The sequence below is a fragment of the Eleginops maclovinus genome, chromosome 12, assembly GCF_036324505.1.
Source record: "Eleginops maclovinus isolate JMC-PN-2008 ecotype Puerto Natales chromosome 12, JC_Emac_rtc_rv5, whole genome shotgun sequence".
Lineage (NCBI taxonomy): Eukaryota > Metazoa > Chordata > Actinopteri > Perciformes > Eleginopidae > Eleginops > Eleginops maclovinus.
In genome coordinates this window covers 3,321,132-3,332,976 of record NC_086360.1, presented here as the reverse complement: position 1 = coordinate 3,332,976, position 11,845 = coordinate 3,321,132, and the positions used below count along the sequence as shown (strand labels likewise).

Below are 11,845 nucleotides of genomic sequence, written 5' to 3'. Positions count from 1 at the left end.
GCACCAGGGTGAAAATAGCAATGTTATTTACTTACACTCGGGTTTCTATGGTCAACACTGCTATATAAACCCGGCTGTCTATACCAAACAATGCTATTTTCACCCAGGTGACTAAAGCAAACAATAGAAGTAGGCTTTCTTGGATACCTCCACTGCTCTCTACAAGAAGGGACAGAGCAGACTCTTTCTGCTGAGGAGACCGAGGTCTTTTGGGGTGCAGGGGGCCCTGCTGCATACCTTCTATGACTCTGTGGTGGCACCGGGGCTGCAGCATCTCAGCTGCTGACAGCAAGAGACTTTTAAGACTGGTAAAGAAGGCCAGCTCTGTCTGGGGAGCCCTCTGGACACTGTGCACTTTACAACCATCATGGCCCCTGTTAGACCGCCACAATAACACAAAATAAGACACCACTGTTTTATTTACACCAACGTGCAATAATGTTAAAGAAAAACAAAAAACTTAGAGTAAAACACCACTGTTGTCCAATAACACTTGTGTGCAATATTGGAAGTAAGTTGGAAAAATATATTACGAATATAAATTGGAATAACAAATGTGCATGCCCTTTATCATAATAATGATAATAGTAGTTATAGTTTTTTTCCTCTATGCTCAGTTTTATTTTAGCAAAGTACATTTCCACTCTGATTTTATGTCACACATACTCCCACCCAGCAGGGGGCAGTATGGCTGGTACTTAGCGGCTCCTCCATTGAGACCGAGCAGCCTGGCGGACACACAGGACATCAGCGACATTCATTGCTTCACTTAAAGCGTCCCTTGTATTTATTTGTATATGTAACAGCTGACAGCTCAACATGAGGACACTGCAGAGACTCGGGAACATATTTAAACATGTAAGGTTAGCTAAAGCTAAAGCTAACCGGCGGAACTATACTAAATTAATGTCATGAAGCTAACTTAAACTAACATTGGTATTTACCGCCTGCTGTTGCATCATATATCATATTTCACTAAAAACCAGTCAACTGTTTATTTGCTATGTTTCATATTTCAGCTCAGGAGCGTGTCTCAGCTGAGTGGGGCTCAGTTTACAACACACACTCTGCATCCTGTCTGTCAACATCAACACAAAGTGAGTGCTGCTGCAGGACTCCATTCACAAGTTACACTTTAACTGTTCACTGCATCATCGGAGTTAGGTGACAGAAGCTCCAGGAGTATGATATAATATGAAGTTAAGATGTTTCAAAGTTGACGGTAAAAACCCTACAAGGTGAACACATTTCAGTCAAATGTGAAAGTGAAAGATAACTGACAGATACAGAGGTTGCAGAAGTATTCAGGTGTTTTTCTTGAGTAAAAGTAGAAGTACTCAGTTCTTGAGTAAAAGTAGAAGTACTCAGTTCTTGTACTTGAGTAAAAGTAGATGTACTCAGATCTTGTATTTGAATAAAAGTAGAAGTACTCTGATCTTGCTTGTATTTGAGTAAAAGTAGAAGTACTCAGATCTTGTACTTGAGTAAAGTAGAAGTACCAGAGTGTAGGAATACTCTGTTACAGTAAAAGTCCTGCATTCTAAATGTTCCTCCAGTGAAAGTAGAAAGTACTCTCATCTAAATGTACTTAAAGTAGTGACAGTAAAAGTAGTCATTGTTTGATTGGTCCATTTCAGAATAATATCTCTGATATGTTTTATAATTATTGATCATTAAAGTGTTCTCAGAGCTGGTAAAGGTGCAGCTAGTTTGAATGGCTTTGTATACTGCAGGGTAGCTGCTGGATTTACTGCAGGTGAACTAAAGTCTGATTTAAGGGTTGATTATATTTACCATCATTCATCCAGATCTGTAGAGTAACTAAAGGGACTAAATAAATGTAGTGCAGTAGAAGTGCAAATTATCAAAAAATACTCATGTAAAGTAAAAGTACCTCCAAATTGTACTTTAGTACAGTACTTGAGTAAATGTACTTAGTAAATGTACACCACTGGACAGAATTGTGATGATGACTAACTGCTGAGTGCTTGTCGTTTCCTTTCTATCCTCTCTGTTTCTGTGTCAGTGGTTTAAAAACAGGGTTGATGGTGATATATTGAGGAAGAACCTCCACCTGACACCAATAAGGCTGGAGAAAAGGTAACCCAGGGTGAATTTAATTTCTAAGCGTCACTAGTTGAATGGTTTAACTAATAATAACGGGTTTGTCACTGTGTACAGTGAACTGACTGAAGCAGCGTATGAGAAGCTGGCAGACGAAACGTTGGACGCTCTCACGGAGTATTTTGAAGACCTGACAGATGAAGCTTTCACTGGAGCAGACTACGATGTTGTCTTCTCTGTAAGTCTCTCCGTCCTGTTTACTGTCACTGTGGAACATCTGAATGTTGCATGTGGTATATTTACACTCTAATAATAGGTTGCTGGCCATCAGACGGTCATGCCACTCATTTTGAGCAGGCTTATTAAGTAGGTTATTGTTTTTTTACACCTTGATAATGGGAACGTGTTTTAACTAGGGCTGCATGATGAATCACAAATGTTATCCAAATGCAATATACATAGTGCAATATTTGGTAAAGGCAAAATATTATCATTCTCAACTATGTATTGTGGTGCTTCAGACAAGTCCAGGACTACAAACGGTGTCCCCTTAATACCTAAAATCCTTATATGGTATTTATCCTCATTTTACTATATTTTTTCAATGATAACAAGAATATTGTGTCAAAAACGGGCTCTCTCTCAAACGTCATAGTTCCTCTTTAACTCTTGCAAACTGCACGTGACACTTTTTTTTAACACACGACCCGTATAAACCCACGCAGGACAGATTTTTTATGGACTTAAAGATAATACATATAGTTGCATCCTTTTTCTCAGCTTTTTCTATTGAAAGTATTTGTCCTGCACTACACACATGTAGAACTCTGCTTTCCTGTGTACATGGATGAGTTTAAGAAATCAGATAAATAAATCCAACATGGAGAAATGTAGTGATGTTAATGCACTGAAAGAGTAATGTGCTAAGCAACAACTCTGTTATCCATAGTGGATTACAATAAGGTGGTGCAAGGTTTGAGTCCTAACTCGGAACGAGTTAGCATTTTAGCACACTGGCGGTTTCCTTCTCGTGAAACAATGTTTTTTTCCAATATGTTTTTTGTTAGATGCCTGGAATAAGGTCTGTGGTAAATAAAGAAAAGGATGTTGGTAATAAGTTTTCTAATTAAGACTATTAAACTTCCTCACAACACAAGTCCACTTTTAGCTTAGCGTTAGTGATGTGAAGTCATGTGACCATCATGTAGTAGAGATTATTCTGCGAAACAAAATGTGTAAATGTGATAAATGTGTGTTTGCCACAGATCTTATTTTCTGCAGAATTCCATATAGCAACAGAAAAATTCCATTGCTTTTAGTACATCTCTTGTGACGCTATCTGTTTGTTCGACCTTAACAAATGTCATCACTGCACTACTGCAAGACATGTTTCACATAAAAAAATTCAAGAGAGTTCTCAAACTCCTCCTGGTTTTTAATCCACTTGATAAATGCACATTTTTTAATTAAGTAATGTTTGTTAGAAGAAGCCTTTTCGTGTCAAGGTTAGGATACAGTTCATCCTGAACAAGACACACTAACTCCAGTGCAGGTGATCCTCCACTAGGGGGAGCTGTTCACCAACATCTGTATGGTGAAGCAGCAGAGCTTGTCATCAACATGTCTGTCAGTACTGGCAAAGGACTGTTAAATCAGTCATGTTCAGTAATATCTTTAAATGGTTGCTGCAGTGTTTTAGTTATACCCTGTAGTAAGTAAATAATATGCACTGTAAGCACCTTAATATAACTAACAAGTTAAGGATAAAGTTGTCTCAAATGCAAGATCCTTTCCCAACACCAAACCGTAGCTACATGGAAGCTTTAAAGAGTAGCATATTAATTTAACTTACAAAACTTAAATACATCAGAATGTTTATTTGAACTTCCACTGTGTATTTAAAGTAGACCTAAAAATAAATGGAAATGCATTGAATTCAAAAGACAGGAAAAGGATGTGTTGGGAACAGTTTGACATTTGACTTAACAGAAATCTCAGGCGGATTAGTCACCACATAAATATCCACACTGTTATGTCCAAAGTGTGTATTGGATTTTGATTGGCTGCAGAGTGTGTATTCTTTTTTAGATAACCTTGCACCTCTGCCATAGTGTCAGAAGATGTATGCCCACTTGGCACTTCAATCTTAATCATTTTTGGTTCTGTTTGTTATAAAACCGTTACTTACCTTTATATTATTTTTATTCATTTATTTTTTATCCTTGTGTGATCTGTACTGTTTTTCTATCTAAATATGTTGCTGCATACACTCCTCAATTTCCTCACGGGGATTACTTTAGGTACATTTAATGTTATCTTATTTTATTTTAAGAATAAGGAACCTTTAATGGTCCCACAGAGGGGAAATGTACATTCTTCATTTGACCCATCCTAGTTCTAGGAGCAAAGGTCTGCCATATGTATGGCACCCGGGGAGCAGTGTAGGGAACGGTGCCTTTTTAACGTAACACAAAGTTTATAGTCTGTTTGTCAGTTCAAAGAGTCCTGGAAGATGTTGAGAACCCCAAAGTTTTATGATAGAAATGTATAGTACGGGTCTCCAGCACATTGCTGGAATGCTAACTTGCATATGTTGGGCTATTTGCACATTTGCCTAAGTTGCATTGATTAGCATGCAGACAATAGTTGAAAAATGGCTTGGCCGATTTGGACAATTTTGTAGTGGTTTTGTTGATGTTGAATCAATTTCTGACATTTCAGGATAAAAAATAGCAGTTTTAATCCGAAAATGGCCATATTTGTACTCTCTGTTGGCAGATTTAGATTATTTGTGGTTGATTTTAATAAGGGGACTCTAAAGTGCCATTTTTTTTATTTTAAAAATGTCAGAAATTGATTCAACGTCCTCAAATTACCTCATGAAATACACCAAAATTGTCCAAGTCGGCCAAGCCATTTTTTAAACAGTTTTTTAAAATTTATTTTTTAGGCAGTGTCTGCATATGTTAATTGCTGCTAATTCATGCAAATTATGCCTATTGTGCAAATTGCCCAATATTTTAGTTAGCATCCGGCCGTTTCTTTGTGCTGCACTATACATTTCTGACTTAAAACTTTTGGGTACTCAACATTTCCGGGTTCCCACTGTTGAAAAGTAGATTATTTAGGGAAAGGGAGATAATCGACTGTTTGCTGATGCAACCCTTTTTCTCTTTGGACTGCAGTGAGCCTCTACACTGTGCTTTACTGGGGACAGCTGCATGACTTGTTTTCAGTACATAAACATCTCATCCCTCTTGAGGTCTTTATAGATCCTCCTCCTATCACACACACTGCAAACTATACATTGGTGAACATTCGCCATTGGCTGGACATCCTACGTGGTCAATGATGGCATTAGAAACAGATTAATTGAAACACCGGCAGCTGCCACATTTTGAATTATAGTCTGAAAAGCCAAAGGAAGGGGTGATGCAGGAATGTTGGTTGGGAAACGTCTCTGCTCCATAAAGCTGTTGGAGGGGAGGCCTGCTCTTTGGCTGCTGCGCTCGGTTGCCTTATTGATTTCTTGCCCTGTAGAATCGACACTCTTGGAGCTTGTTGTTCTTGTTGGCAGACAGCTCCAGTTTATCTGGCAAGAAGCTATAAATCTGTAAATCCTTGAGTCCCAGAGAGACAGTGAGCGGCCTACCTGACCTTTCAAAGAGAGGGAACATTTTCAGGACAGAGAGAAAGGATATTAAGAAGTCATACTTGCTGTATAGAGTGGTGAAAGAATGAGTCCTAAGCCAGGAAATGAGTTAGCATTTTATCATTTCTTTGTGTCTTCTTGCAGTCTATATTTTATGAATTATTTTATTGGTTAGATTCACCGAATGAGGTCTTTGGTTTTTCTTGCCTTGTTATAAAATATGCCAGTAAGTACCCAAATCCTGAATTACTGGAGCTTCCACGTTTGTTTTAAAAAATGGCGGTTACAAGTGGCTAAATGAGACTCCTCACGCTAACCTTTATCTTAGCGGTGGTGAGGTGAAGCCATGCAAATGTGATGTAGTTTGTTATTAGTGCGATGTTAGCTATTTACTTCAGGTTATTGCATTTTTTTAGGGCTCATTCCTGCACCACTCTGTCATTTTGTTAGCATGCTAGCATTTGGCTCACTGCACTACTGTGCTTCAGTACGGCCACAAAGCTGCTGGCGCAGCTGCAGTATCTGGATTCATTAGCTTCATACTGGATCCTTCAGACATCCCACAAATAAACAGATCAGTTGTGACCATAGGTTATAACGTGTTCCTACGAGATGATGCTATTTCGGTGTGTGTCAGCTCCTGAACAGATTGACATATCACCAGTGGGAGGGAGTGTGATGGGCTGCATTTATTGATGCTCTGCACTGTCACACCCAGGCTTGATAACAGCTGCTGATAACTATAATGTGAGAGAGACTGTTTAAAACACATTACCATGTATCCTTAATATTCTAGATAAGATAGATCAAAAAACACTGGTTATCAAAGACAAAGTGTAAGGAATAACCTTGACATCAGTTGAAATATAAATACAAGTAAGACACAGAAATAAATACTAGAGTAGAACACAAATAGTAGTATTTCACATGAAGGTGCTGTGATATGCCTGCAGTGTGGCGGGCAGTGGGTATGAGGCATAGTTTACGAGTAAGTGTTCCTGAATCTCGTGGGTATTTTTGATCAGGAGTTGTTCTTTAACTCCCACATTAACCAATCTATATTGTTGATTCTTTAATCTATGTAGCATTGTAAAAAACAGGGATATCCTGCCTCAAAAGGATGCCTTAAAACAAGTCCATGCATTTGTTACCACAAGGCAACTCTTTATTATCAGGCTGCACTAAAATCTCTCTTAAGACTCTTGGCTGCTCTGCACTAGCCCCCGACAGAATACAGGATAACATTTCAAATGATTCCTCTCGCCTACATCCTCTGTAGCTCTCCATGAGGTTTCTTCTGTTTTTGACCAATTAATTGTGGGATTCTGTGGCAGTTTTTCCTTGTGCGATGCAAGGGGCTAAGGACAGAGGGTGTTATGTGTCATTTCTGATGTTGGGCTATATAAATCAAATTTGATGGATTGATGGCGCTCACCCCGCTGCCTCGTCACACCACAGTGTAGAAGATGTCCATGTGGACACCAAGGTAATCCTCCACAAAGTCCACCTCTGTTCCCCTGATGCTAGGTTCTTTGCTTTCCAAAATCTACCAGTTACTCTTAAGTCTTTGTGATGAAGGCCTCCTGTCCCCTTCTGATACAGCGTACGGAGGCAGAGTAATCTGAGACCTTCTGCAGGTGACAGGACTGTGAGCACCATTAAAGTCAGCCCTTGTTAATCTCCCTATTATGTGTCAAAATGCCCACCTGTGTTGGCAATACACGTGCAGCAACATCTTTTATTTCCAGTATTTGAGTCCTGAGCAGGGCGGGTTGAGGGGACTGTTGTAGTTGGATATAAAATGCATGGGTGGGGGGTAAAGGTGCATTTTGTTTCCTGTTATCATCACCATTCACTGTCTGTCTATCTGTCGTTCCTATGTTATATCTCTGTGACCGTCTCAACTCTGTTCTGTCCCTTTTAGTGTGTGTGTGTGTGTGTGTGTGTGTGTGTGTGTGTGTGTGTGTGTGTGTGTGTGTGTGTGTGTGTGTGTGTGTGTGTGTGTGTGTGTGTGTGTGTGTGTGTGTGTGTCATTTTGATTGGACAGCGGCTGTCTTTGATGGCTCTGACTGATTTGCCAATGTTCCAATCTTGGCAGCTGACCCCATTTTTCAACTGGCTGCAGTGACATATGGGGCCATAAACAACAGGCACACACACACACACACACACACACACACACACACACACACACACACACACACACACACACACACACACACACACACACACACACACACACACACACACACACAGAGCTGCAACTTGGTTGCTAAATAAGAGGCAGGAGCAGCACTGCAGATGACATCAGAGAGGTGATGGAGTGGATCTTCATGGCATACTTTACTCTTCACACTTGTTACACCGCAGTGCTAATGACTGAGCTATAAGCAGGGTTAATGCTGCATTCCATTTACATTGGAAGTCAGAACTGGGAGTGACTTCACATCTGAGTAAAATGTGTTCCAGTAACACAAGTCAGAGAAGATGGACGCCCGCAGGAAAGTTGTTCAGCTTGATAACAGCTTGAGCAGTCACCTCGGGTTTGCCGTTGTTAGCAAAATCGGCTGATACAGTCGTAGCAACATGTCCAGTTAGAAGATGATCAGTACCATATGTCAGTTTATTTAATGTGTTATATTATCGAAGCCTGAAGACTTATGATATATCAAATATTTATAAGGTGAATCAGAACATTTCCAATAAGCGTGTTGCTGTGTTTCTGTACAGAGTGGCGTGTTGACAGTGAAGGTGGACAGTGAGCACGGCACTTATGTCATCAACAAGCAGACGCCAAACAAACAGATCTGGCTCTCCTCCCCCTCCAGGTGAGTCTTGAGTCGCACCACACCTGACCACCACATGCGTTTTTGGTACACTGAGTGAGGCCACAAACACACACACACACACACACACACACACACACACACACACACACACACACACACACACACACACACACACACACACACACACACACACACCCACCATTGCAGAGTTACTCAGACAGCTGCCTCTGCTGCGACTCTGCTCTGCTGACATTACACACACACAGCTGCACACACTCTTGCAGTGCTTCTCCTCTGTGTCCACACACAGGGACATTTAAACATACGGCCTCAGGACTGATAAGAGGAGTAAAGTCCTCTTTCACTGAAATTAGTTCTAGTTCTGTGCTGGGTGGGGTTGCACATTTTCTGAATTTTTCTTAACCGATAGTTGAACACGTTAACAGTCTATGAATCGACCCCCTCCCCCTTAAAGTAAAAACATACAAAATACACATATTTTCCTAAGTGTAACTCATTGGCGGCACCTTAGATATCAAATGAATACCATTTTTAAATGGCATAAATAAACAAGCTGTATAAAAACAAAATAATAAACAACCTCTCCACAATAAACATTTGAAAGCAGGTCATGACTCAGGGGTGAGTTTACGACAACATACTTAGAGTTACTTATACATAAAGTACTGTGCTTTAGTGCAAACAAGGAAAATACAAAGCAGCCCAAGTCCGACTCTGGAGCACTGTGATGAGTCCTGGCTGTGGCTCCGGCTGACTCGCGGCTTCCTGTTCATGTCCTTTTCCACCATGAATCTAATCTTCTGAGTTATCATCTCTGCACCATGGATGTATAATAAGAACTGGATACAGCGTTGGAGGCGGGACTTCGTTCATTCCTATGAGAGCTTCTCATTGGCACATGAAGACAAAATGGCCTGAGATTCTCGAGAGGAAAACGTCACAAATGACCCATCATGCCTAGCTGTCGAGAGCATAGAGCATGCGCAGTTGAGTTTCCCCTTAAGCCCCGCCCCCGATCTCCCGCTCTCGGCTCAGTAGAATGAACGGAGAGAGAAAATCAATCTGGATTCAGCTTTTAGCGCATTTTACAACTTTAAGGACCTAATGTGTTTAATAAGGGCTATAAAAATAGGTTCATACTGGGTAGTTTGTTTGGTTTAAAAACAATTATCCACCGATTTACAGACGTCTCTTTCCCAATGTAAGTGAATGGGAAAAAGTCTTTCTGGGCCGGGTGACGTCACAGACTGATACGGAAGTTATAGTACCCGCTGTTTGGCCTCTACGAATATTTTCTCAAAGTCCGGAGCACTTCCTTTGGGGCTTGCTCTGCACACACATCACTGCAGCTCCTTCTGACAGACACAATAGTTTGTTGGAAGGATAGCAATGCACTTTCAAATTCTTAACAGCAATTCATCTACGAACAGTTAAGAATCAGTTTTTACCACCAACAAGAGCCCGATTGACCTCACCGTTTATGTCACTGCAACCACAGCATGAATATCCTTCACAATAACAACAATGGCGGTTTAAAGGCTGTACTCATGTTGCTACAAAACCTCCGAAACAGATTATATTGCGAGCTCAACTTCTCCATATGTAAACTCTTCTCCAGAGCATAAAGCTGCATTTATTAGCAGGTATTTGTCCACTCATGAGCACCCTTCCCCTATTATACTCTTTTGCATCAATATATCATAGGTCCCAGATATCAACAGAACATGTCTCTGATTGGCTGAAACACCAAACAGATCATCGTAGCATCCCATAAACCCTTCTGTTTCAGCCCTGTTCCAAAAGTGCTGATTCTGTCTCTGTAGCTTTAACTGCTAATGAGCTGCTGCTGGCCACGCCCCTCTGAGAAGTGATTGGTTTAAAAATACACAATGGTGCTCTAGGAGGAGATTCAGGTGATAAGGTGACAGGTTTTTATTTAGGTGGATCAGAGAGAGAATCTCTTTCCTGAAACTCTCTGGATCTGTTTACATATGTATATGTAAAAGACATGAAAAAGTGATTTGGCATAATAGGGGACCTTTAATGCTGAGACATTCTTCACTGTAAGGGTTCTCTGATGTAAAGAGCTGACTTGTAGTGGCTTTTTGAAGGATCATTTGTCTGTTGTAGTGCCTTTTGAATATCAGATCACATTTTATGGATAAATAAATCACAAACGTAGTCATTCAGGGTTCCAGGTACATTTTTATACCAATGTAAGTTTCTTCAGACAAATGTGAAATGACAGCATCTAATTCCCTTGCTTCTGTCTTTGCAGTGGACCCAAGCGCTATGATTGGACAGGAGCACGCTGGGTGTACACTCATGATGGTGTGAGCCTCCACCAGCTGCTTTCGAAGGAGTTTTCCATCATCTTCAATAAAGAAATTGACCTGTCTCACCTGACACGATAACTACTGCGACCCATACAAACTACTGTGAGATCAAAGGGGAGCCAAAGATGTACACATTCACCCATCACCATTAACCCCGAGGACAGCAGTTGTATATAATGAGTAATGTATATGTCCTGTAGTGTGTATTGTACATTTGTATTTCATGGTGATTTCATTAAATATTTAAAAATACACACCAAAGGCTGCAGTAAAATCTTTTACAGAAGTATCTATGCACAAGTCACAGATTTGAAAACAATTTGAACAGAGAGAAACTCCCTCTGGAGGGATCACAGGAATTTTAGCCTTTGCAGACCATTTACATGCACAGAAACCTATAGAACACATTACAGGAAAAAGTATCATAGGGCCTCCTTAACGTATACATAGCTTAGTAATAAGACTTTTGATGCCAACACGCAAACAGTCACTAAGCTATATGACTTCATTGTAAAAAACCTCCTCTTAATAACAACAGACGAACAATCATGGTGTTGGAGTTTAACAGCAGCAGCTGTGGGATGGTTTTCCAAACTGATATCAAATAATTAGATTTAAAGGATATTTTCCTAACTATTCAGGAGTCCGTACACGGCAGCCCATTTCCAAACCGACCCCTAAGCCCCTCCCCTACCTGATCAGGTGCACCACTGTTTGTGTCCCTCGCGAAACATTTACTAGTGCAAAATAGAGACATGATGTCAACAACTGTTTACGTTGCATTTATATTTTTTAACCCATATCCCTGGGTCTAGTCTACAAAACAGTAGATATGTGCCTTTGGTTGTAGAGGTTTTTGACAAGGACTGTTGCAAAAGCAAGCAGATTTTATTGTAATTTTTGTTTGTTATTTTTTGTCCGAGGGATTCTGATTCTAAACTACGGGTTGACCCCAGAGTGGAGTTGGTCCTAAGCGTGCCACT

General features: G+C 40.4%; 1 protein-coding gene across 1 annotated transcript; it reads left to right on the top strand.

Moving 5' to 3' along the window:
* Positions 1-697: 697 nt before the first annotated feature.
* fxn (frataxin) lies at positions 698-11,116 on the top strand. The gene is made up of 6 exons (XM_063896552.1): positions 698-858; positions 1,020-1,097; positions 2,027-2,100; positions 2,182-2,302; positions 8,447-8,544; positions 10,805-11,116. The coding sequence occupies exons 1-6, from the start codon at positions 820-822 to the stop codon at positions 10,938-10,940; spliced, it is 546 nt and encodes a 181-aa protein (XP_063752622.1). The 5' UTR covers positions 698-819; the 3' UTR covers positions 10,941-11,116.
* The last annotated feature ends 729 nt before the right edge of the window (positions 11,117-11,845 follow it).

Coding starts and splice junctions, on each gene's coding strand:
- fxn (XM_063896552.1), top strand. CDS start 820: ATGAGGACACTGCAGAGACTCGGGAACATATTTAAACAT. Junction 1,098..2,026: donor TCTGTCAACATCAACACAAA/GTGAGTGCTGCT, acceptor TTTCTGTGTCAG/TGGTTTAAAAACAGGGTTGA. Junction 2,303..8,446: donor ACTACGATGTTGTCTTCTCT/GTAAGTCTCTCC, acceptor GTTTCTGTACAG/AGTGGCGTGTTGACAGTGAA.